The following is a 22,773-nucleotide window of genomic DNA, read 5'->3' on the forward strand; positions in this document are numbered from 1 at the left end:
TGTCCCACATCCTCTCTGGATCGTCAAGACAGCTCTTGACATGAGCCTTCTGGGATTCATCAAGGCAGAGGTAGATTGTGCCAGCAGCCGATACCTGAGTCTCCTTCCAGTCCTTCCAGTCCTTCCTCTCCTGATATGTTGGCTTCTCGGGGTCTGCAAACTCCGGTTCAGGGTCACAGCCAATGGTGATAAGGTACTCGCAGCGAGTTTTGAGTAGGGCCGACATGTTTTCTTCCCACTCACCATAGTTGGAGGCATTTAGATTGTCGAAGCCTTTTTTGATTGTGTCGAAGGATGGCATGATGTATGTGGTGATATCGTTTCAGTAGTGAAATGACTGATGGAGAGATAGCAGGGCACAAGCAAGATGTGAAGGAAAAAAAAACTCGAAATAGGCCTTAAAGCGTGGGGCTCATAACCTGTTGCAGGCAGGTTACTTTTACGCAGTGGATAATAGGCCAGACTGAGTACGACGGTCAATTGCTTATGCGATATACACAGGTGGCAGCACGTCTCTCCACTTCTGCTGTGACGAGGTGCTCCGCGCCCTCGCGGAGCACAACAACGTCGTCCCACGGGACCTGCGCTCTGTGTACCTATTCTATCCCGTCAGTGCGCCAACCATCATGACGCGTGAACTCACCAGTGCCCTCCAGCACCTCACCTCCGCGCCGACCTTCTCCAGCCTCGCCGTCGCCGGCATCAGCATCTTCAGATGCCTCGATGACCCTTACTGCATCCCCTGGGCAGGCCTCACCGAGCTCACACTCAACAACCTCAGCTACATCTCCACCTGCCTCGCGCTCCTCGCGCTATGCCCTCTCCTCGAGCGCTGCACCATAAGCGTCGACGGCGCCGCGTTCCACCGCCTCGACCCATCAACCGAGCAGCACGTCCGCCCACACCAACCACCAGGCCACACGATCGCCCAACCCCGCCTTGCCGCCCTCGCGCTCACCCTCTCTGGCGATGTCCTCCCCGCGCTCTTCGCTGCCCCGCTCCACGCCCCCGCGCTCTGCTCGCTCACCCTCTCAATCAACCTCTTGTCCGGCCCCACCCCCACTTGGCCACACGCCGCCTTCGCGGCATGGCTCACCCGCGCCCAGTGCACACTGGAGCGCATCACGCTCCGCCGCACGGGCATGCAGGGCAGCGAGTTCTATTCATGCCTCGCGCTGCCCGCGTTCACGGGGGTGCGGGAGCTCACGGTGCAGGAGTTGACGCCGCGCGAGGCGGGATGGTTCCCCGCGGGCTCGGTGGAGTGCATCTCGCGGGATGCGCTCGCAGCGCTGACCGTTAGGGGCGGAGGCGAGGGGGGGTGCGTGCTCCTCCCGAAGCTGGAGGTGCTGGTGCTGCAGGGGTGGTGTGTGGAGGGGGGCGGCGGCGCGGCGCTGGTGGAGATGGTCAGGTCGCGGCGTCGTGCTGGAGGAGGAGGAGGAGTGCAGTTGAGAAAGTTTTCGTGGTCGAGGATGGCGGATTATGATTATCTTGATATTGGGGACCCCTGTACTCTCAAGATGCTGATGGAGGGGGGGCTGGACGTACATGTTTGCAGAGCGAGCGGGTCGCCGTCTTGTTGGTGTTATCAATGGTGTTAGACCGGCGAGAAGAACCTTGCTGCTGCTGTTAACGTCGACTTCTGCTCTGACATTTGTGTGTCGTTGTGGGATCTCATCTCAACTCCTTTCTAAATATTTTATTAATTGTATATGTTAACGTTATCTAGGATTTACTGCTTCCTGATTAATAGTGATGCGCGGACATGATAAATCTATACAGTAGGACAATTAACTCTGGGGCGATTAGCGGTAGAAAATGATGTACTAGTCTACGCAGCGAAAAGCGGCTGCAATGGCCAAAATCAAGGCATTCCAAAACGCGTCGATCCGCAAGAAGATGCTAAGTGCGAATGCTGCTTCTAAACTCAGTTGGCCTGCTCTTAAGTCGACATGTTTGCGGTATCATGTATTTTCAGATAACAATATCACAAGAGAACGGGCCAAAAGGTGCCTTTGACTGGGTTTTTCTATGCTACGTCTAATGTCGATATTCTTCAGCTTCATTGACTCAGACTACGAAACTATGACTATGATCACAACCCTATCTCAGTGTCCTCAGTGCGGGTTCGCGCCATCTGAAAAGCCCCTTCCCAATGGGATCTCCGTCGCTCGACTGCAGGATTTTTTTGCCTGTAATGACGCTCCTGTAAGTGCCGAACGTGCGGAACTAGAAGCCGTTATCCGTGAGGGAGAGCAATATTTCGCCTTCCTCCAGCAACGTATATCACAAACCCAGAATACCCTCGACTCACTCTTGAAAGAGCAGAACCGGGCGGTCAAGCACATCGCCGACTCGAAGTTGGTCTTGAATCCCGTCCGTCGTTTACCCCCCGAGATTTTGAGCTACATCTTTCTTTCATGTATCCTTCCGGACAGCGAGCTGTTACAGTCCAGTGATAGTGACACGGATACTTCATTGCTGGACTCCCTCAACGTCACGAATTCTCCGTGGAACTTATCCTATGTCTCATCTCGATGGCGACAAGCTGCTTTGACTACACCTAGTCTCTGGTCATTCGTCCGGCTCCAACTTCACAGATACCAGGGCCACACACGTTCATTATTCCGTCTCGGAACATATTTGGGAAGGTCCGGTACACACCACCTTACTGTCGCTATCGAGAGTAGTGAGGATACATCGGACGATCCCATTCTTCCCATAATTCTCTCCACCTCTCCCCGCTGGAAAACACTCTTCGTCGGTCTTTCCTTCTCCGCATTCCGCATTTTCAACAACATTTCCGGTTCACTGAGTGCCCTTACTTCGCTTTCTGTATACCTACATGGTGAACCAGACGCAGAAACCGAGCCGATAGCCATGATCGAAGCATTCCGCTTTGCACCGCAGTTACAAGAGTTAGGACTCACAGAATGGGATGGGAGGACTCTCTTTCACGACCTATTTCATTTTCTGTCAGGACAAATCACCAAAGTGTCGTTACAGGGGAACAGTATGCAGCCCCTCGCCCTCTTACAAAAAGCGCCAAATTTGGTGTATGGCAGATTTTCGGCAGACGTGTGTTGGCACGCCCATCCTCAGGCGCTGATCATAACCGAGAATGTCGAGAGATCCATAGCTGAACTGTTTTCAAGACTCGCTTTGCCGGGGCTCCTCCAGTTACAGATGGAATCAGTGACCCAGGAGAGGATGATAGTATCGTTTTACCGGAATTCACTACAGAGACTGCGCCGGTGTTGGAGTATCTGTGTATACAGATGGAAGATTCAATGGCTCTCGACAATCAAATGTTGACGCACCTATTGAAGCACACCCCGTTCCTGAGGAACCTGAAACTCGGTGGCAAGGTGACGACCGATGATGTCTTTCTCCAGCTCGGAAGGAAGACAGTTTTCACGGTTGGTCCCTTAGCTATGCTGGATAGACTTGAGAGGGTCGACATTTGAATTTGAGGATGCCAACAATATCATCGTTGGGATGGTCACATCTCGAAGCGAAGCCATTGAGGGTGGCACAACCTTGCAGACGCTCATTCTGGATGAGCCCTTTTGTTTTGAGGATGACGATCTTTCCGCAAGATGGCACACGCTCTGCTAAGAGAGCCTAGATGTTCAGTATGGTGGATGAATTAAAGGCATTGGTTGTGGAAGTTTTTGTTGCATTTATGAAACGGCATAGCATTTCCTCATGGTACTAGAACCGAACACGTAGATTTGGATAGAACGAATGTATCACCGGTTATTTATCCAATGATATCCATAATCTGACATCTATCGTGCCGCCGCATGAACACCGGACGCTGCGAGTCGTAACTGCGCCGGTACTACAGTAATATCAGCACTACGATCTAATTAAAGAAAAAGGCAGGATGTGCGGAGCATCTGCTGATGTATCAACTACAACCAACAGGCTGACCAGTATGACGAGAAGCCCAGGCCTGACGGGCCCCAGCTACACTTTTCGTTCTCAAGGGCATGTCGTCTGGATCAGACCCTTCCTCTACGTAACGGTTCCCTTCCATACAAGCACTGACAACAATCCATGTGTATACCGTAGACTCAGGTGCCGATCCGTCCGCACACCCAAATATCGGAACAGTGCACCCATATGGACCCACATTGTAGGATTTATTGGTCCCCAAATTGTATATATCAGGCGAGTGAATAGTGTATCGGTCGGGATCAAGTTCAGGTGGCGATCATCATTTTATCTTGACTCAGAACCACCACACCAGAACCTCTATCTTTACCATGGTGTTCTTCGCTGCAAGGATACTGTCACAGGCAAAAAGAGGCAAGAGCTGGTCATGATCAATGAAATGCTCCTTTAAGTATGGTAGACTACCAATAAAGTCGTTTTACTCTTACTGCACAGACTGAGTTCTTACAACATCATTCATTTACCTTTGTTTCCGGGGATCAGCAGGAAATTCGGTCAGAGCGTAAGTCAAAGGATCGAGGTGCAAGAGATGAGGGTTGAGATAAAAGATATAAAAGTCCTGAGAATTAAGAAGCATGAAGCTGGGTCAAGACAAAACATTGCCACAGGTAAAGGTAACTGTTCTATGACCATTCCTGAGTATGCATTAGTAGTAGACCTTCCAATGATACCAGGCCAATTTCGTCAAGTCATTGAAGATAATCAAAAGGCCCTATTTCAGCGGGCTGTTCATAGTGCAGGAATGGATCACTCGCCGGGAAAAAAAATCAATGGTCATCCGCAAGGAGCCGGCAGTCCTTCCTCCAGAATAGCGTGGTAGTATTGTGGTACTAGCTTCTAGGGAATTATAGACCGGTGATCGGGCCGACGGGCCAAGCGCAACTTAAACTCAACGTCCATCGCAAAATCTTGGTTTCGGCATTCCATAGGCGGTAATGCATGCTCTTCATACTCCAGAACGTTCCAATTTCATACCTTCGTAGGCCCTTGTCAATAATGACTCTCACTTCACCTTTATTATCCTTTTACATCGTTGATCAGACAATTACTATGACTTCCTACACCATTTTCTACACTGTTGCAACTCGAATGACAACTTTCCCAACATGCTTCTGGCTCTCCAAATAAGCATACGCGTCAATGGCTTCGTCAAACTTGAACACCTTGTCAATAACGGGGCGCGTCAACTCAGGCCGAGCACAGATGAGCCGGTTCATCGACTCGAATCTAAGGAAAAGATTTTTTTAAAACCATTTATAAGCGAAGGAGGCGGAGGGGGACAAAACGGTGGGAGGAAACAAACTCACTGTGCGACAGACCCGATCAGAATTCCTCGAAGGATGATGGCCTTGCCGATACAAGACCCGATGATGTTGGTAAGCGGGGCCGGGTTCTTTGCCACGAATCCAATGATATGGATGTAGCCTGCGTAGCGTACAGCAGCGATCGATTTCTCAAGAGTTCCTGGTCCTCCAACCTAAGATAGGGGGTGAGAAGCGTTTTAGAGCGGAAAAAACAGGAAGACAGAAATCGATCCTGACCTCCAAGATGTGGTCGACACCTCTTCCTTCGGTGAGTCTGACAACTTCCTTGTCCCAGTCAGGCGTCGTGTTGTAATTGATGGTGTGGGCTGCACCGAGTTTCTTCGCGATAGCGAGTTTGGCATCAGAGGAGGAGGTTGCTATGACGGTAGCACCGGAAGCGATGGCGAATTGCAAACCAGAGCTTACATAGACGTCATGGGAAGATCCTTTTAGAAAATTGATTATGCATACATGGATACTCCACCAGTTCCCAGGACGAGAACCGTGTCACCGGCTTTGACCGGCTTGGGACCCAGAAGTGCGTTGTACGCCGTCAGAGCAGCACACGGCAAAGTCGAAGCCTCTTCGTAAGATAGATGTTCGGGGATCCTGACCAGACACTAGAGATCCAATGCTCGGGTAAGTGAGAAATACATTTGGCAATAAACCGCGGAAAACTCTCACGTAGTCTGGGAAATCCCTGTATTCGGTCAACACGCCATGGAGCGCTGCCCCGAGGGATGTATCAAAGATTTCAGCAGTGATGTCGCCATCCAGGTGGTCTGTCGTGAAATTGGCGCAAACCCTGTCGCCGACTTTCCAGCGCGTCACATCGGAGCCTGTTGCGACTACTTCCCCTGCCATGTCGGAGCATGGGACAAGATTCTCCTTTATGCCAGATATACCGTATCGATTGGAGGCAACGAGGAGGTCGCGGTACTGCAGAGATACAGCGCGTACTTTGACGAGGACACTTGTGGACCGGAGCGCTGGGATGGGCGTAGTCTGCAGAGCGAGATTCTTGTACGATCCTCGAGTAGGGAAGTAGTACGAGCGGGTGGCAGTTGGTATCTGGGCTGTCATTGTTGGGGGTTAAGTCGTATAGAGAGTTTATTGTGGTGTTATAAAGACGATCGAAGGTAGATGAGTAATACACTTGTTTATAATCATCAGGGAGATGCTGACATGATGACGATTGCATTCGAAGAGTTGGCGCGGGTACGAATCCTCCGTGATCATGTGCCCATTAGCCTGAGGGTGGGATTACCGTAACTTCATCTGCGATTTGTCACCATCGAGTCCCACATCCTATACGGTTCCAGCACCAGGGGAGGACGGCTATTTCCTTGATCCCATTTTCTATGAGTGGGGCCGAGGTAACAATTATATCTGCAGATGTTTAGTTCCTCCAGTTTATATTGGTCCCCTTTGGGTTTCGATAGTTACAAACGAGGACTTGATACCGACACCCATCACGACGTTCCCAACACTGCACAGAGGAACAGTCAGGCGGATTTAAAAACAAATTCCTTTAGTAACGAGTCCTCTAGTCAGCTGCTAGCCATCTCTAGGACCGCGCAGATAACAATCTTCCGTACTTTTAAAACATGATTGGTCCCTCCTTCCATTCGGAAGACTATACATTTCCATGACTAATGGATGATATGAACAGTACCAAGCCCAGAGGAGGCCGATAGGCTGAGTGGCCTACGAGGCAGGCGGCAAGTTGAGAACTGAAAAAAAGTAAATTAGTGAGAATAGGACCCGTTGAGTAATTATCACCAGTTCTAAGGACGATCGCGGTTAACTGGCTTGTGTCTGGCATCGAAAACACCACAGCGTATCGGCCAAGTGCGAAAGCCCCTCACGCAGCCTGGAAAATCCCTGTATTCGGCCAACACGCCATGCAGCCCTCCTCCGAGTGATGTATCCAAGAAATCTGGCCATCCGGGAAGTCTGTCGAGAAATTAGCGTACCCCCTTCCCCCCCTGTCATCGACTTTCCAGCGCACTGCAAAGATACAGCATGTACTTTGATGAGTGGCTCAGAAGCCGGAATGGAAGTAGAACGAGATTGTTGTAGGATCCACGAGCGGGAAAGTACTACGAGCGTGTCGTAGCTGGTAGCTGGTGTGTGTGTTGAAAGATAGATGAATAATCCATTAATTACTCAATATGAATTATGATCACCAGGGAGATCGTGAAGGAGTTGGGAGACGCGGCGAAGTCACGTGCACTCGGGGGCCAGGATTCTAGCGAACCCCACGACGCAGTTCCAGTGACATGACGACCACTGCGTCGGGGAAGGACAGATGTTTCCTTGATTCCTTTTCTGATCGTTGAAGCCTGAAAGGCAAAGAAGTCTAACTATATCCACAGATCGCATTACGATTGTGGCTGCTCCAGATAACACAGTTTCTTCTTAGTTTGAATAGTTACAATGTAGACACGGATCAGGACCTTCCCAACATGTTTCTGGCTCTCCATATAAGCATATGCATCGACGGCTTCTTCAAGCTTGAACACCTTGTCGATCACCGATCACCGGACGCGTCGACTCACGTAAAAGACTGTTCATCGACTCAAACCTACATATATGAATTAGTATGGGAAAGGAAAAAGACAAATCATAGCTCACTGTGCGAGAGAGCCGATCAGAACTTCCCGTAGAGTGACAACCTTACGGATACACAAACCGATAATGTTCGTTAGCGCAATAGTAGTTTTTTGCGAAACGAATCCGATCATATGAACGTGTCCAGTCACTACCGATTTCCCAGATCCTCCAACCTAAAATATGCTCCACAAAGTCAGAAAAGGGTAGAAAACAAAAAGTAGCCGCACGGTACCTCCAAAACATGATCGACACCCCATCCGTCCGTCAGCCTGAGCACTTCCTTGTCCCAGTCGGATCGGACGTCATATTATAATTGACCGTGTGCGCAGCGCCGAGTGTCTTGACGATAGCCAGCTTAGCATCAGAGGACGACGTTGCGATGGCAGTGGCTCCAGAGGCAATAGCGAACTGTAAACCAAAAACTACATCGATCAGAACAAAAAGCGTTGAGTCAATGGGAAGATAGATACATAGACACCCCACCAGTTCCAAGGATGAGAACAGTATCACCCGCTTTGACCGGCCTGGGTCGCCCCAAGAGCCGTCAAAGTAGCACAAGGCAATGTCGATGCCTCTTCGTAGGATAAATGTTCCGGAATTTTGACCAGTGCCTAAAAGGAAGGCCAGTAATGAGCACGAGCATAAGGGAAAGAGAATCACAGCGAAAGCCCTCTCACATGAGCTGGGAAGTCCCTGTATTCAGTCAACACGCCCTGACGGCCTCCACCAAGCGCCCTGTCCAACGTGTCCTCATCGACGTCTCCATCCAAGAAAGTCCATCGTAGGATTGGCGCAGACTCTGTCAGCGACCTTCTACTGGTTCACGTCGGCACCGATGGCGACCACCTCTCCAGCCATGTCGCAGCACGGGACAAGGTTATCGAGCAATGCGATAAGCAGGTCACGGTACTGGAGCGACACTGCATATATTTTGACAAGGACGCAGGTAGACTTGAGCGCAGGAAGGGGGGAGGGGTACTCTGCAAGGTGAGATTGGTGTAGGATCCGAGAGTGGGGAAGTAGTACGAGCGTGTGGCGGTTGGCATTTGCACAGTCATTCTGGGGGGATCCAAAGAAGAAAACGGTAGGCAGACGAAGAACGACGCTCATGTTTTTATAATCATGGTGACAGCGTGGCTGAATGTTGGGTTGGGATTCTGAGTAGTGTGAGTGCTATGACGAGAACTCGGTCTCGTCGTTGTTATGAGTGATTCCAAAGGCCTTGGTAGCGGAATCATGGCATCAAGAAGACTTGTGCGGAACCTTTTGGCCCCGTGATTCTGAAGAGAAGAGTCAGAAAAAAAAGATAGACAGCAAGGACTTCGTGGCCTCGTACCCGGCTCCCAGCTAGACCCTGTTTTATTTCCATTATACCGCTCTAGTACCTACATAAGTTGTGAGTATACGGATACCTATAACTCCGAAACAGAAACCGAAAGGAGAGAAAATGGGCAGAAAGAAAGAATAACATATCCGGAATGAAAAATGAAAGCACCTATGAAAGCGAAACAAACGAGAGTGATACTGTGTACACATGAGTTGAGATAAATGGGAACCAAAAATGAATGTGGATGGGTATCAATGATGAAAAAAAAAATGAGATGAAATATTGGCATGGAAAAAAATTCAGAAAACATCCATAGAATGTGGACAATCCACCGGCAGGTGCCCATAGCTTTCGCAGTCCTCGCAGAACAAGCTCTTGTTCCCCCCATTCATCGACCCTCCCGTACCATTGATAGGAGCGGGAGCATCCCCCTTCAACAAATCGCAGCTGAAGATATCATGCCCAGGCCGTTCACAGATTTCGCAAACGACACTGGCATCAAGACTCGACGTAGAGGGGACACGGCGTATCGACGAAGTGTCGCTGTGTTTTGAGGACGAAGACGATTTCTTCGCCAACTTGGCTTTAAGGCGTTCAATCTCTTGTTCGAGTTCGTCCTGTGGGAGTTTGTGGTAAGCATACAAATACAAAGGGAAGACGAGCGTAGGATTTCGAAGAGAAGACAGCTTCCGACTGGCCGGGGATCCTAAAAAAACAAAAAGAAGAGAAACCACGCTCACCTCCCGATATATCTTACTCTCCACCAAAGCCTCCAGCTCGCTGATCTCCTTATTGAGCTGTCCCCCCAAAAAACCACAATCAGCATGCAATCCACCCACCAAAAAGAAACTCCCCCGCTTACATCACTCGCAACCCTCAAATTCTTCTTCTCAGCCTCTGCAAGCTTCTTCCTCAAATCCTCAACATCTGCATCGTCACTCAAAGCACCCTCCTCTTCTCTATCCATGCTATCTTCCAGGATCTTGACCTCCTATTTTAAAAAAACCCCTCATCAGCTGGGGTATGAACCTCATACATACCAGGATCCCAACCCACCTGGCGCAACTCCTCCATCTCCCCGATAAGCATCTTGTTCTCGCTCTCCAACCGGGACGCCTCAGCCTGGAGCTCCCGCACAATATGCTTCAGACCCCTTATCTCCTCCTGCGCACTCTTCATCTCACTCTTCGACGACGTAACAACAACCTCTCGGTTAACCTTCTTCCTCAACGCCTCGAGCTCCACAGCCTGGTCGTCCAACCGCTGATGCAGCTTACCCAGCTGGGCGACCTGCTCCTCCGCAATCTGCTGCAGCTCCGCGTTCTTGCGCGCAAGCTCCTCCTTGCCTTCGAGACCATTAAGCTGCTGTTAACAAGAAGAAAAAAAAATTTTGAACACACGGAAAAAGCACAACCGAATAAAAAGAAGGCTCTTACGTTAAACTCGCTTCTCAGTCCCTCAAGCTCAGCCCTAGCTTCTTCCAAAGTAACCATACTCTCCCTCAGCGCTTCTTCAGCCTCACCTCTCCGTCCTCTCTCTTCATCCTCGCTCGCCCTCGCCCGCCCCGCCTCCCTCTTACCCTCCCCTAGCTCCCTCCTCATCGCCTCCTTCTCCTCTTTCGCCTTCTTCATCCTCTCCCTCCACGCCCCTTCCTCGCGCTCAGCAGCAACTCTCCCATCCTCGACCATATCCTCCAGACCCGCAATCTTCTTCTGTAGGTGCAGCACCTGGTCCCTCAGCGTCTCGTTGTCGATCTCTTGCCCAGCGCTGAGGGTAATGGCCGGAGGAGCAGCAGCAGGAACACGCGCTTCCAGCTCGGCAAGTCGGTCTTGCATCTCGTACTTTTGCACATCGGTCGCCCGGAGTCGCTCTTCATACAGCGCAATCGTCTCTTGTCCAGCCTCCCTAAGCTCGTCCACTTGACTCATCAAGTCATGCCGCTCTTCCTCCAAAGCCAGGATGGCCTTCTTCAGCTTCCCACCCTCCGCTTCGCCCTCCTTATACTTGCTTTCCAAATCAGCAAGTGCTCTCGCGTGGGCATCACCAGCAGCGTCCTTCTCGCGTATCTGACCTTCGAGCTCTGACACTCGCTTCTCCAGTTCCTCGCGTCTCGTCTCCAGCTCCTCTCGCTTACTCTCCAGCTCCTCGCGCCTCTTCTCTTCCTCCTCCTTCAGTCCTTTCGCTCGCTCAACCTCCAGCTTCAACCCCTGCCTCTCCTCATCCTTCATCGTCTTCTCGCTCTCCAATTTCGCCAAATCCACCTTCAACCGTTCCACATCAGCTCGAAGACGCTCATTATCATCTATCAGCGCCTCCACCCTTCCGTCACTTCTCATCGAAATACTCGATTCCGGACGAAGAGCAGGACCAGGATCTTTCGACCTTCTCAGACTCGGAGATGACGGTGTCAGCCCAAGACCCATCGAACGTCTAGGGACAGGACTAGTACGTGATGTACTCGGACTTGAAGTTGGCGGCAGCATTTCAGTCTTCAACGACCCCGAAAACGGCGAGTCCAAGCCCTTCCCAGTACCTCCCCCGGATATCTCAGCTATACGCGCTTGTATATCCCGACTTCGAGCATCTAAATCGATACTGAGAGATGGAGACGCTGTGCTCCCAACGCTAATACTCCTCGTTGGAGATCCAGACCTGATTGGTGACGGTGGAGGGGGCATCGCCACACCACTGGGTATTCGCCTCTTCCCGGATGGCTTCGGAGTGGTAAGTGGCAAAGATGGCGTGCCGCCTACAGCCGAAATAGACCTGTTAGGGGACGCTAAGCTCCTTCCAATTCCACTGGGAGAACCTAAGCCAATACCACTGGGCGAAGCGATCTTCTGTGGCGAACTCCGGAGTTGCGTAGCGGTCATGCCGGCATATTTACTGGCTCTGGTGCCGGGTGTCGGCGTCACAGTATTAATGATGCTCTTCCTAGGTAGACGTGGAGCTGGTGCAATCGTTGGTACCGCCGGTTTTCTTGTATAACTCATCGATGGCGTGACTCTTCCATTCGATATAGATGGTGTGACCCGACCATTGGCCCCAGATGTGATTTTGCCATTCGAGATCGAAGGTGTAGTTCGTCCTCCCAGCGAAGACGGCGGTCTTCCGGATGAAGATGGCGTCGCTCGCCCAGCTAGCCCTGACGGCGGTCTCTTCGTTACGCCTGCGGTAGCTGTACTGAGTTTTGTTGTCGTGACGAAAACGCCGCATTGTGGCGGACAGGTGAAGTATTGCTTCCTGAAAAAGCGTATTAGCCATCCAGATACAGAAAAGCAAACAAACGGCGAAAGATAAATTGTAAGGAAAGACAAAAAATCACCAAAAAAAAAAATGGTGTTGAAAGTGAAAAGAAAAGCAATATGATCCTTTGTACTCACCCCCCAACACTTCCATTATTCTTCCCTTTCCCAGCGAAGCCACCAGCGAGCTCTACGCCAGCCCACAGCCCCGCTTTGCCCTCAATCTCCCCAACATATCGCAGCGTCCCCTCAAACCCCAGGCTCTCGATGCGCACCTTATCGCCTTCCTCAAAAGTATGCAAGCTGGACGGCGGTCGCCCAGAGGTCCTACTCGGCGGTCGGCTCGTCGATGCAGTGAGCTTCCCTGGTGCCTTCGAGACCGGTGTCTTCGCCCGTGACGGCGCAGTAGTGGTGGGGTAAGAAGTGATGCTCGGTGGTCTCCCCCGCATAACGTCCTCAAATGCACGAGATAGCTCTTCATCCTCGTGCGCCGTCGGTAGGTGGCTGTATGATTGGGATCGAGACAGGGAGCGCGCGCGTCCGGGAGTGGGGATCCCAGATTGTCGCGGTTTCAGCATCTGCGAAGACACATTTTGACAAGTATTGCGCTATCGAGGTACTACGCACCTTCTTATTGCTGTCTCCCGTGGTGATCCAATAACCTATAGTTCGCTCAGCTTCCCAATTGCTGCCTTCAAAGGCACGAATTACGCGCCTGCTTTACGGTATCGTACACTGAACCGAGGTATCCGCTGTCAACAATCCATTAAGCATTATGGCATCGAGCGAAGGCTGAAATGCTGACGCACCGTAAAAATTCAACTCAGAATATATCTTTTCGAGTCTCGCGGTGCCTCGAATTCGTGCAATGTATAGTCAAGATCTACATCAAACGATCCTTTCATTAACGTTTTCTCGTCCATCACGATATTACGTACCTTGCGGTAGTACCCCTGCTTCAAAGAGTTGCCTTTATTCGTGCACTTGATATGTATTTCGTGCCCTGCTGCTAGGGGAAGATGATGGTTTGAGTCCAAGAAGAAATCGCGACCAGACTGGCTAGTCATCACGTGATGCCAGTGGCACCAGGGTCCTGCCGTTTTCAGCAACGTCTCCGAGAATCGCACGGCCATGAACTCATCTTCAAAAGTTAATGTAATACCGACAGTCCAAGAAACGCTAAGTATATGTTCAAAATAAGCGGAATTGTCAATTCTTAGGTCCTCACTCACGTGAATCTAGGTATTGAACAATAATTTCGAGTCCTGTACGTTGAACGGATTTACTCATACAGAGACTCGGGGTTATTTGTTTCCGCCCGGTTGTTCATTTCGACCTGCGGAGCCGAACAAATGACCCGCATTAGCTTATTATAGGATGATCCTGTGCGACGAGCGGCTTCACAATCAAGGTTTCTGACTCGTGCCTTGGTACCTCAATCACAACGATTGATTTGCGTTGGAGTATGTTGAGATTTGGACTGTATCCAGAGTACATGCTTGTAAGACCTTTAGGTTACAAACTCCTGAGGAGTTTCCCCTCATATTTATACTAGACTGCACCTAATTTCTTCAATTTCCCTCGGATTCTTTCCTTACTCAGCATGCCGGAATGCCGGATTGCTCGAATTCTCTTGCAGATTCCAACAGAGTATGTGTACTCCAAGACTAAATAATGTTTTCTTCAGGACGATAAGTCGCGACTCGCGTATTTCTCAAATTTAGCGAATATTAACATGGCTTTTTCATCTTCTTAAAGACACCCAACAGCACTCATACTTGAGGCCTTTTCTTCTGTGTCCTGTCAGTACGCCCCAATTCAGCTCACCGTTGGGTGCAGCACGATAATTTGGAGCTCAGCTTTGCAAGGGTCTAGCACTCAATGGCAGATATAAGGGTGCCTTCATTCCAATCATGGTTTCCAAGTACACATGAGCATCGATACAAGATCAAGGTATCGCTGAATCTTTTCCTCCAACCGGCGCAAAGATCACCCAATCCTCACACACACAATCCTTCTCATTCATCCTTGCATGTGATCAGATATCACATGCATGGATGGATGAGAAGGATCATGAATCCAGACACATCGATTCCCAAGTCACCCCACACCGCACCACCCAATCGCTGCACAGATAACCCTGTTACTGACAACTACATCTCGTCGCATCTCCTTGTCCCTTCGTAGATTGTCCCCCTCGACCCCAGACCAAGATGGGCACGAAGTTGGAGATGCAGGGATCGAGGGATCATGCGCCTGTTTTTCGAGGAGGAAAAGCATCACTAATTTCCGATCTAATTCATGTTATCACCTACTTACCTGTTTGTTTCTACCCGAAACGTCGAGCCAACATAACACTTTAACCAATCCGTCCCCTGCTGGAAGTCGTAGATGAATGAGGACTTGAAACGTTGACAGCCAAACGTACTATTGTGCTCGACGCGGTGCCAAAGCTGTAGTTGCCCGCAGCTTCGCATTTACTGGCACCTCGTGGTAAGAGGAAGACAATGGAGCGGACCGGCGTCAGCAGATCCAAACCGTAATACCCCCGGGGGCAAGGATCCGGTACCCGCCATGCCCCTAGTTTTCAATGCTACTAGCTTCTATGAGATTCGTATTCGAAATTGGACAAGTCGCGGAGAGATTAATTTACACAAATGTCCGAACTGTTCATACATTGATACCCTTTCATTCAGTCTCTGGGTTCACTCCATTCCACATCAATACCATAACCCAACGAGCGAATCCGTACCCTGGGATCCTCTGTTTGGTCCGGTTCAGGGTCAACTCTCATCGACGGAAGCACACACGAAGTCAAAGAAAAGCCGCCAAAAAGTTAACATAACCAGGAAGGAACGACATACTACGCCAACCCCTGACTAACCCTAATAACAACCTTCCCAACATGCTTCTGACTCTCCAAATACGCATACGCATCCACCGCCTCCTCAAACGAAAACACCCTATCTACAGCCGGCCTCGTCGGCTCGGGCCGAGCACGAAGGAGTCGGTTCATCGACTCGAACCTACACATCCGTTTCGTTCAGAGAAGAGAAAGGGCGAATCCCAAAACTCACTGTGCAACAGAGCCAACCCGAATTCCGCGAAGGATGATGGCCTTCCCGATACACGGCCCAATGACACTCGTCAACGTAGAGGCATTCTTCGATACAGAACCAATGATGTGGATGTATCCTGCGTAGCGTACCGACGCCAGGGACTTTTCAAATGTCCCCGGTCCACCAACCTAATACATATATCAGTGCGAAAGAAATGTAATGTAATTCAAGAAGAAGCATACCTCCAAAATATGATCAACACCCCTCCCTTCGGTGAGCCTCAGCACTTCCCTTGTCCCAATCGGGCGTCGTATTGTAGTTGATGGTGTGCGTGGCCCCAAGTTTCTTTGCAATTTCGAGCTTGTCGTCAGAAGAAGACGTAGCAATCACGTTGGCACCAGAAGCGACGGCGAATTGCAAGCCAAAGCTAGATAACACCATCAGAAGAGGAACATTGGAGCGAAGGAGAGACATACATACATGGACACTCCACCTGTTCCGAGAACGAGGACGGTATCTCCTGCTTTGACCGGCTTCGGTCCCATGAGTGCGTTGTACGCAGTAAGCGCAGCGCAAGGCAGCGTCGAAGCTTCTTCAAAGGACAAGTGCCCGGGGATTTTGACCAGAGACTGACATACCGTATGAGTAGGACGAATCAAAAAAAAAAAATGAAAGTTACATTATCCGGGAAAGACCTGTAATCTGTTAACACACCATGTTGTCCTCCGCCAAGAGCCGACTTGGTAGTCTCAGCATTGACATCTCCGTCCAAGTGGTCCGTCGCAAAGTTGGCGCAGACCCTATCGCCAACCTCCCAGCGCGTCACGTCAGAACCAACAGCGACCACCTCGCCAGCCATGTCGGAGCATGGGACGAGGTTCTCTGGTAGGTTACCATGACTATATCTGTTCAAGGCGATCATGAGGTCGCGGAATTGGAGCGACACGGCGTGGATTTTGACGAGAACGTAGGTCGACTTGAGAGCCGGGAGGGGCGTAGTCTGTAAAGTGAGATTGGTGTAGGATCCAAGCGCGGGAAAGTAGTACGAGCGTGCGGTGGTTGGTATCTGGGCAGCCATTGTGGAGGATTGGTAAGAAGGTCGATGAGTAATCCACCCAGTCTTTTATAACTGGTCTGGAAATGATGTCATTATGGCGATTGTGAGAACGCGAAGATGAGATATTTCCAGCTCCTGCGAAAGAACATCAGAAAACCAGTTTTGAATAGGAACAACGTCGCGACGTCGTACCAAATCCCACATTGCGCGACAACGGCGGGAATCGGGAGCTATTCGGTTTGTTTTTTTATTGCTGTGGATCTTAAACAAGGCTGCAAATCACCTCAACAATGAACCATTGGACTAATAAACCAGGATACCGAAGACGCGTGTTGTGGAGTTATTTCTCAGAAGAAAATATGCAGAAGGAGAAACGACAGCGCCAGGAATTCGCGCACAGAGAAACGGAGATGGTGGTACGAGTCCAAGAAAGGAGGAATTTGCGATCAGCGTCCTTTTAGGGGGTCGCACAGCCACCGATTAGCACCTTTGATTCACGACCGCGGGCCGCGGTCTACGATGTCGCTGGAAATTTGTTTATGCGAGTAGAGTTACTGGAGCTGTTTCCTGCAATTACCACCCGTCATGCCCGCAAAGCTGTGACGCACAGTTTCAAGTTCTCTGAAATAGCTATCACCCGGTCACCCGGTCCTGCGATGGTCATTGTCGCGTCAGCTGTAGTAGCCATTAGCAAAAATCCCATGACTCATGAACCAATTTTCGTTCCTTGTGCTATGCTCAAATGATATGACTTACCTCAGGATCCTTCTGTACGACGTATGCTAGTATCTATACACCTACCTGATGGAAAATGTTCTTAGTTGGTTATTCCGCAAGCGCCATCATGTCCCTGACCTACAAGCTACACCGAATCTTGGCCATACAGCCACAGTGGAAGATGTCGTCGCGGGCTATCTCCCACGCGAGGTTAGCCGGAATCATACGCATAGACGAGACAGAGGTAATGACCCGTGTTCTCGTAGAGAAAAAAAACCCGTCTTGGTGGGACATCCATACGGTCGCCTCGAAAACATTAATCTTACTCGTCCCCCACATCACTTCAATATCCCAAACTATTCCATTCCTTAATCCTCGTATCTCCATTTCGGAAAGAAACTGACGACCTCGTTCCCTACTCCTACATGAACTGGTGGGCAACTCGTTTTATTTTCCATTCCTTCTCAGATTTTATGGTCTCTCAGGAGAATGTTTGCCGCAGTACAGACCCTACCAAAGCTGGGATCCTGCGAGCTTTTGATAGGCTGATAGATCACGGCCTTCAAGAGAAGGAGAGCATGGTCGAACTGAAGACTTCATCGATCAGCAAGACGATTTTGTACGCGGACGCCATCGCACCTTCAATGGTGTACCACTGTCTGCACCAAGGGATACAGCCGAACTGGGTAGTGCCTGAGAGATGTCCTTATCTTCTCGGGGGGTCTATGATGGATATAGAGTGTCGCGGATTTAATTCTCTTAGAGGATATAAAGTGGCCCGCTTCTCTATTAGCTGACTTGATGTCAGGAAAACAGCTTCTAGTTTGCTCACCACGAGTCTTGAAGGTACTAGACTAGGGCCCTTGATGAGCCGGAGACCAAGTACAGTGTTACACTTTGGATTTGAATACACGGAGAGGCCTCGTGAGGGGCGGAACAAAAGGCGGAGAATAGCAAACAACCAAGAATGGAAGTTCGAAACCAAATTTGAAAAAAAGGACGCGTCGGGATCACGTGAACTTTAGGGCAAGGTTAGACGATAAGATCACATTCGCTTCTTGCTTCCTGCCATCAGCTCCCTTTTACTATTTACCCGATTCTCAGGAGTTGGTTCATGACTCATAAAGTAATTCCCATATTGCGAGTCTCAGATAATATGATTCCTTCTGACAGTCGTATTGCGCTTTCTAATCGTCCGTATCAGTCACTCGATATCTGCCTTTAGCTATTAGACTGACATTGCACCATACACGCTCCAGCTCCTACGCTAGTGAGTGATAACTGAGCTACAAATAGAAGCCGTGACACTACGCGTATCTTGCTGTAGACGATGGATTAATTTGTGTTCCTTCTTTCAGGCAATTAACATCAATCAGAAAACTGTGCCACATGCTCGTTCTCCTCAATCCAATCCACTGTAATTCTCCCATTATACAGGTCTGGTGACAACGGCCGACTTACCAGAGGTTCCGGAGTCAAAATCCTCTGCAATATTCATCCACGGTTCATGTACAATATCACCCGATCTTGGAAGTGCGATACTGGAGTAAGTACAACGGATTTCTTTCCTTCAGCTACGTCAGCTGTTCTGGCTCGCGATGTGATCTCCTATGTGGACGTACCATCGGAAAGACGGGGTATTGACCCTCTAGTAGAACCGTCCAAGCCTCCGACTCCTCCGCCATTTCCGGAAGCTGGTACGACGGCGTTGCTACCATGCTGCGTAGTGATCTTGGTATCGTGAGCAAATCAATTCTGAGTATGAATTACTTGCAAAGAAGGATCATTAGGACGACATCGTTCTGTTGAAAGAGGTACGTCACCACACACAATACAACAGCTGCAAAAACACTGAATGACGCCATCGCAGAGGCATGGGTCTTGGTGCTCGATCTTGGACCGCGACCCAGCGGGAGACGTTTGCCAATGACATGACGTCTCCACACTTGTATCAGTGACCGATAACATCAAGGAGTCCAACATTATTCCAGTCCTGCGAATCTCTGTTGATTCTTTCTGGTAGACCTGGCAGAACAGATGGTCCCTCTTATGAGCTACGTCTGTACTTAGGTCCGAACTTGGGTCACTGTCAAGACAGGGTCCCGGTAGTCAGATTGTTCTGACTTGATATCGTTCCTTGAGGGACGTGCAGTGAGAATCGCGGATGGCGGAATCTGCGTTGAACATCATTTACCTGAGCGTTTAAATCGAGATAATTCTGTGCGTTCGATTTTCCTGTTCCCTCTAAATATGCGTCTCTTCTTGTGATAATATAATGGCCGCTCACTTCTATGATTATTAGGTCTTACGGTGCGAATGTCATGCTCTGTCGACTGATGCCACAGCAACACCAGCACCGGCAATTGCCAACAGTCGTTCATCTGCTACCCATGACCGTCTTGCGCCTCCATCGGACTTTGTGCTCATGCATTGGCCGACTAATATTAGACGTTCTAATGATGAAGTGATTCATTTATTAACCCCTTCAAACTTTATACATACTGAATAGTTACTCTATTTTTAGGTCTGCCTGGCTTACGCCTCTTCGGCTTCTCCACTTACGCGTCGCTTCTGCCCTTCATTGCTTAGCCTCTTTCCGTGGATTACGCGTGTGTCTCGAAATCATCACGGCCGCGAATCTTCTCCTCGTTCCTGTCGCCGGAGTTATAAAACATGGACATGGTTATTCATCTGCCTACCCGTTCTCCTTCGCAATGACTGCGCAGATATCAAGTACCATACGCTCGTACTACTTCCCCACTCTTGGATCCCACACCAATCTCACCTTGCAGACTATCTCCCTCCCTGAACTCAAGTCCAACTGTGTCCTTGTCAAAATACATGCTGTGTCGCTCCAGTACCGGGACCTGGATATCTCCTCGAGTCGATACCAAAGAAAAGTAGCCGATAACCTTGTTCCATGCTCCGACATGGCTGGAGAGGTGGTCGCAATCGGTGCCGACGTGACCCAGTGGAAGATTGGCGACAGAGTCTCCGCCAATACTACGATAGACCACTTGTATGGAGAAGCCGGTCCGAGAACAATGGAGTCGGCGCTTGGTGGGGAAATTCATGGCGTATTGGCCGAATACAAGGATTTCCCAGCTCATGTGAGGACTTTGATGTGATTCTCTTCCTTATGCTAGCGCTCATACTGGCTTTCAGTCACTGGTCACTATTCCGGAACATCTGTCTTACGAAGAAGCGGCGGCGCTGCCGTGCGCTGCTGTGACAGCGTACAATGCTCTCATGGGTCCCAGCCCAGTCAAAGCAGGCGATACTGTTCTCATCCTTGGAACTAGCGCCGTGTCCCTGTATGCATCTTCTGATTGGCTCAATGCTTTTATTCTGATCAAAGTAGTTTTGGTTTACAATTCGCTATCGCCTCTGGAGCCACTGTCATCGCAACGTCGTCCTCCGATGCCAAGCTGGCTATCGTCAAGAAACTCGGCGCTGCGCACACAATCAATTACAATACGACGCCCGACTGGGACAAGGAAGTGCTTAGGCTGACGGACGGAAGGGGTGTCGATCATGTTTTGGAGGTATTGTGCGGCTACTCTTTGTTCCTTCTTTTGTCTGACTTTGGAGCTACTGTAGGTTGGAGGACCTGGGACTCTCGAGAAATCGATGGCGGCTGTACGTTATGCGGGACACGTTCATCTGATTGGATTTCTTTCGATGACACCCGTTCCCCTGATGAACGTTATTGCTCCATGTATCCTTAAGGCTGTCACTCTACGTGGAGTTATGGGTGGCTCTCTTGCACAGTGAGCATGGTCTGTCTTTTCCCTTTCCGATGCTAATTCTTATGTAGGTTGGAGTCGATTAACGGTCTTTTACGTGCTCGTCCAGAGTCGACACGCCCAGTGATTGACAAGGTGTTCTCGTTTGAGGAGGCTGCTGAAGCATACGCATATATGGAGAGCCAAAAACACGTTGGGAAGATCGTGATCCGTGTCTGTACCTAGTCCATGTTGCAACTATTCAAACGAAAAAGAAACAACATTATCGAGAGCAGCTAGAAATGGCCCTTTTACGCATCAATCAAAATAAGAAGTTTGAAAAGGAATCCAAGGATTTTCCAACCTTCTCTCGGCGACGCAATCGCCAATATGTCAGATCTCATTCACGATTACAAACAACAATTGGGTTACTCATCTACCTTCGACCATCTTTGTGACTAACCTCCAGCAATGACACAAACCGCCATCCACTCATGCTAGCTATTCACGGATCCCCCAACAACGTCGCTTTACAGACTACGCCCCTTTCGGACCTCTGACCAAAAAATGACCTCATCAATACCCAGTGAGTTGTCCCACCTCCTTCTCCCTCGCTACAAATGGTAGATTTGAGTCAATGAACTGAAAGGAAGCCATGGATACGTATGCATGTTAGATATCATCATTGGAACACCTGTTGCATCCACTGTAGTCAAGTGGTTAAGGCGATAGATTAGGAATCTATTACTCTGTGAGTATGCAGGTTCAAATCCTGCGGGTGTTCTTCCAGTCTAGAGGCGGTAATTTCCTTTTAATGTGAAATTTGAAACTTGGCTAAGGTTATGCTAGGGTTGTGCATGAAACATCTAGAAGGTGTAAGTTATGGTTTTATACTGACCTTGCTCGAAGGGGATTAGTGGCACATGGTAATGGCAGTTTTTTTCTTGACTCTTGGAATTTACCTTCATGTATTGGAACCTAGGTTTTGTGCATTACCCTATACCAATACCAAAATGAGTCTGGTGAGTGTGGGCACTTGCAATGAGCACATGATCTTCCTCTGTAAACTAGGCCCCTTCTGGCCCTCTGACAAAAAATACCTTCATTATTGTTAGGGATGTCCTGTTATGATTTTTCTATTTCCTTTCTTGATTAACCCCTATCTTCCTTAGTCAGGGCATCTAACATCAGCACTTAGGACCATGGGACAAGCTTAGTCACCATAATAGGCAGAGTCAGCCATTGTCCTCTAACAATGACAAGCCCCTTGATGATGAACAATACTCTTTTGTAGGTAGTAGCAATGCTCAAGGACAATGAGCACTGTAGCATAGGAATGCACAATTGGTAGGTATATATTTAACCAGGACACAAACAGTATATAAGTAGTATAGCTCTCACTGTATATCTCCAGCTTTGAGCTAAAGTTTATTCTTCACCATTCTATCTTGAGCCAACTGTCTTTGGCCTTGAGACACAACACTGAGTTAACACATATAGTAAACTCAGGTGTGACTGAACAAACTCAGTACAGCATCTGTTTATCACATGTTTAGGTCACATGTCACTTGGGCTTAACATGTCCACTGTGCCCATACCATATAAATATCATTGATCAGGTTAGATGGTATACTATGTCCTATGGCAGAGATGTATTATGGTCAATACAAGAGTGACAGAAAGAATTGTCAGTTAGTTTGGACATAATGTGCTGTTTAGGGCCCCTTCCCTTTTGCTCCTAAATATGTGTCTCTTCTTGTGACTAA

General features: G+C 49.4%; 10 protein-coding genes and 1 non-coding gene across 11 annotated transcripts; 6 read left to right on the forward strand and 5 right to left on the reverse strand.

Moving 5' to 3' along the window:
- Window positions 1–626: 626 nt before the first annotated feature.
- Window positions 627–1,691, forward strand: BT62DRAFT_1007191 (uncharacterized protein; the record flags this gene model as incomplete). Its single annotated transcript, XM_043177322.1, has 2 exons — window positions 627–1,541; window positions 1,599–1,691. The coding sequence occupies 2 exons, from the start codon at window positions 627–629 to the stop codon at window positions 1,689–1,691; spliced, it is 1,008 nt and encodes a 335-aa protein (XP_043038937.1).
- A 397-nt stretch (window positions 1,692–2,088) lies between these two features.
- Window positions 2,089–2,592, forward strand: BT62DRAFT_897540 (uncharacterized protein; the record flags this gene model as incomplete). The annotated part of the gene is made up of 1 exon (XM_043183306.1): window positions 2,089–2,592. A coding segment is annotated over one exon (504 nt), but the record flags the coding sequence as incomplete, so codon positions are not given.
- A 593-nt stretch (window positions 2,593–3,185) lies between these two features.
- BT62DRAFT_933266 (uncharacterized protein) lies at window positions 3,186–3,498 on the forward strand (the record flags this gene model as incomplete). The annotated part of the gene is made up of 2 exons (XM_043186519.1): window positions 3,186–3,407; window positions 3,430–3,498. Coding segments are annotated over 2 exons (291 nt in total), but the record flags the coding sequence as incomplete, so codon positions are not given.
- A 1,445-nt stretch (window positions 3,499–4,943) lies between these two features.
- BT62DRAFT_994901 (alcohol dehydrogenase superfamily protein) lies at window positions 4,944–6,456 on the reverse strand. Its single transcript, XM_043190489.1, has 5 exons — window positions 5,946–6,456; window positions 5,733–5,881; window positions 5,499–5,682; window positions 5,265–5,434; window positions 4,944–5,184 (listed from the first exon to the last, which is right to left on the reverse strand). Exons 1-5 carry the CDS (start codon window positions 6,342–6,344, stop codon window positions 5,028–5,030), a joined length of 1,059 nt encoding a protein of 352 aa, XP_043038940.1. The 5' UTR covers window positions 6,345–6,456; the 3' UTR covers window positions 4,944–5,027.
- Window positions 6,457–7,048: 592 nt separating this feature from the next.
- Window positions 7,049–8,987, reverse strand: BT62DRAFT_1007194 (uncharacterized protein; the record flags this gene model as incomplete). Its single annotated transcript, XM_043177323.1, has 11 exons — window positions 7,049–7,217; window positions 7,273–7,380; window positions 7,431–7,592; window positions 7,650–7,767; window positions 7,823–7,848; window positions 7,899–8,050; window positions 8,110–8,157; window positions 8,196–8,299; window positions 8,398–8,488; window positions 8,555–8,690; window positions 8,746–8,987. The coding sequence occupies 11 exons, from the start codon at window positions 8,985–8,987 to the stop codon at window positions 7,049–7,051; spliced, it is 1,356 nt and encodes a 451-aa protein (XP_043038941.1).
- Window positions 8,988–9,273: 286 nt separating this feature from the next.
- Window positions 9,274–13,513, reverse strand: BT62DRAFT_195052 (uncharacterized protein). The gene is made up of 11 exons (XM_043180007.1): window positions 13,388–13,513; window positions 13,259–13,332; window positions 13,165–13,201; window positions 13,077–13,111; window positions 12,588–13,027; window positions 10,864–12,447; window positions 10,641–10,758; window positions 10,261–10,566; window positions 10,067–10,195; window positions 9,945–10,001; window positions 9,274–9,821 (listed from the first exon to the last, which is right to left on the reverse strand). Exons 5-11 carry the CDS (start codon window positions 13,025–13,027, stop codon window positions 9,504–9,506), a joined length of 2,952 nt encoding a protein of 983 aa, XP_043038942.1. The 5' UTR covers window positions 13,077–13,111; window positions 13,165–13,201; window positions 13,259–13,332; window positions 13,388–13,513; the 3' UTR covers window positions 9,274–9,503.
- A 1,624-nt stretch (window positions 13,514–15,137) lies between these two features.
- On the reverse strand, window positions 15,138–16,980 carry BT62DRAFT_994904 (alcohol dehydrogenase superfamily protein; the record flags this gene model as incomplete). Its single annotated transcript, XM_043190490.1, is given in 9 exon segments — window positions 15,138–15,212; window positions 15,334–15,475; window positions 15,527–15,696; window positions 15,751–15,776; window positions 15,796–15,935; window positions 15,989–16,137; window positions 16,188–16,700; window positions 16,758–16,795; window positions 16,849–16,980. The coding sequence occupies 7 exon segments, from the start codon at window positions 16,584–16,586 to the stop codon at window positions 15,138–15,140; spliced, it is 1,101 nt and encodes a 366-aa protein (XP_043038943.1). The 5' UTR covers window positions 16,587–16,700; window positions 16,758–16,795; window positions 16,849–16,980.
- BT62DRAFT_1007196 (uncharacterized protein) lies at window positions 16,856–17,685 on the forward strand (the record flags this gene model as incomplete). The annotated part of the gene is made up of 4 exons (XM_043177324.1): window positions 16,856–16,981; window positions 17,027–17,287; window positions 17,327–17,342; window positions 17,387–17,685. 4 exons carry the CDS (start codon window positions 16,856–16,858, stop codon window positions 17,683–17,685), a joined length of 702 nt encoding a protein of 233 aa, XP_043038944.1.
- A 963-nt stretch (window positions 17,686–18,648) lies between these two features.
- Window positions 18,649–19,169, reverse strand: BT62DRAFT_933272 (uncharacterized protein). The gene is made up of 3 exons (XM_043186520.1): window positions 19,153–19,169; window positions 19,073–19,096; window positions 18,649–19,022 (listed from the first exon to the last, which is right to left on the reverse strand). The coding sequence occupies exons 1-3, from the start codon at window positions 19,156–19,158 to the stop codon at window positions 18,891–18,893; spliced, it is 162 nt and encodes a 53-aa protein (XP_043038945.1). The 5' UTR covers window positions 19,159–19,169; the 3' UTR covers window positions 18,649–18,890.
- An 827-nt stretch (window positions 19,170–19,996) lies between these two features.
- On the forward strand, window positions 19,997–21,253 carry BT62DRAFT_897349 (NAD(P)-binding protein; the record flags this gene model as incomplete). Its single annotated transcript, XM_043183298.1, has 5 exons — window positions 19,997–20,392; window positions 20,448–20,596; window positions 20,644–20,827; window positions 20,883–21,052; window positions 21,100–21,253. The coding sequence occupies 5 exons, from the start codon at window positions 19,997–19,999 to the stop codon at window positions 21,251–21,253; spliced, it is 1,053 nt and encodes a 350-aa protein (XP_043038946.1).
- A 456-nt stretch (window positions 21,254–21,709) lies between these two features.
- On the forward strand, window positions 21,710–21,791 carry BT62DRAFT_t100. Its single transcript has one exon. It is a non-coding gene; the product is annotated as a tRNA-Pro (tRNA).
- Window positions 21,792–22,773: the final 982 nt, after the last annotated feature.

The sequence above is a fragment of the Guyanagaster necrorhizus genome, assembly GCF_019112545.1.
Source record: "Guyanagaster necrorhizus MCA 3950 unplaced genomic scaffold BT62scaffold_15, whole genome shotgun sequence".
NCBI classification, from domain to species: Eukaryota; Fungi; Basidiomycota; class Agaricomycetes; order Agaricales; family Physalacriaceae; genus Guyanagaster; species Guyanagaster necrorhizus.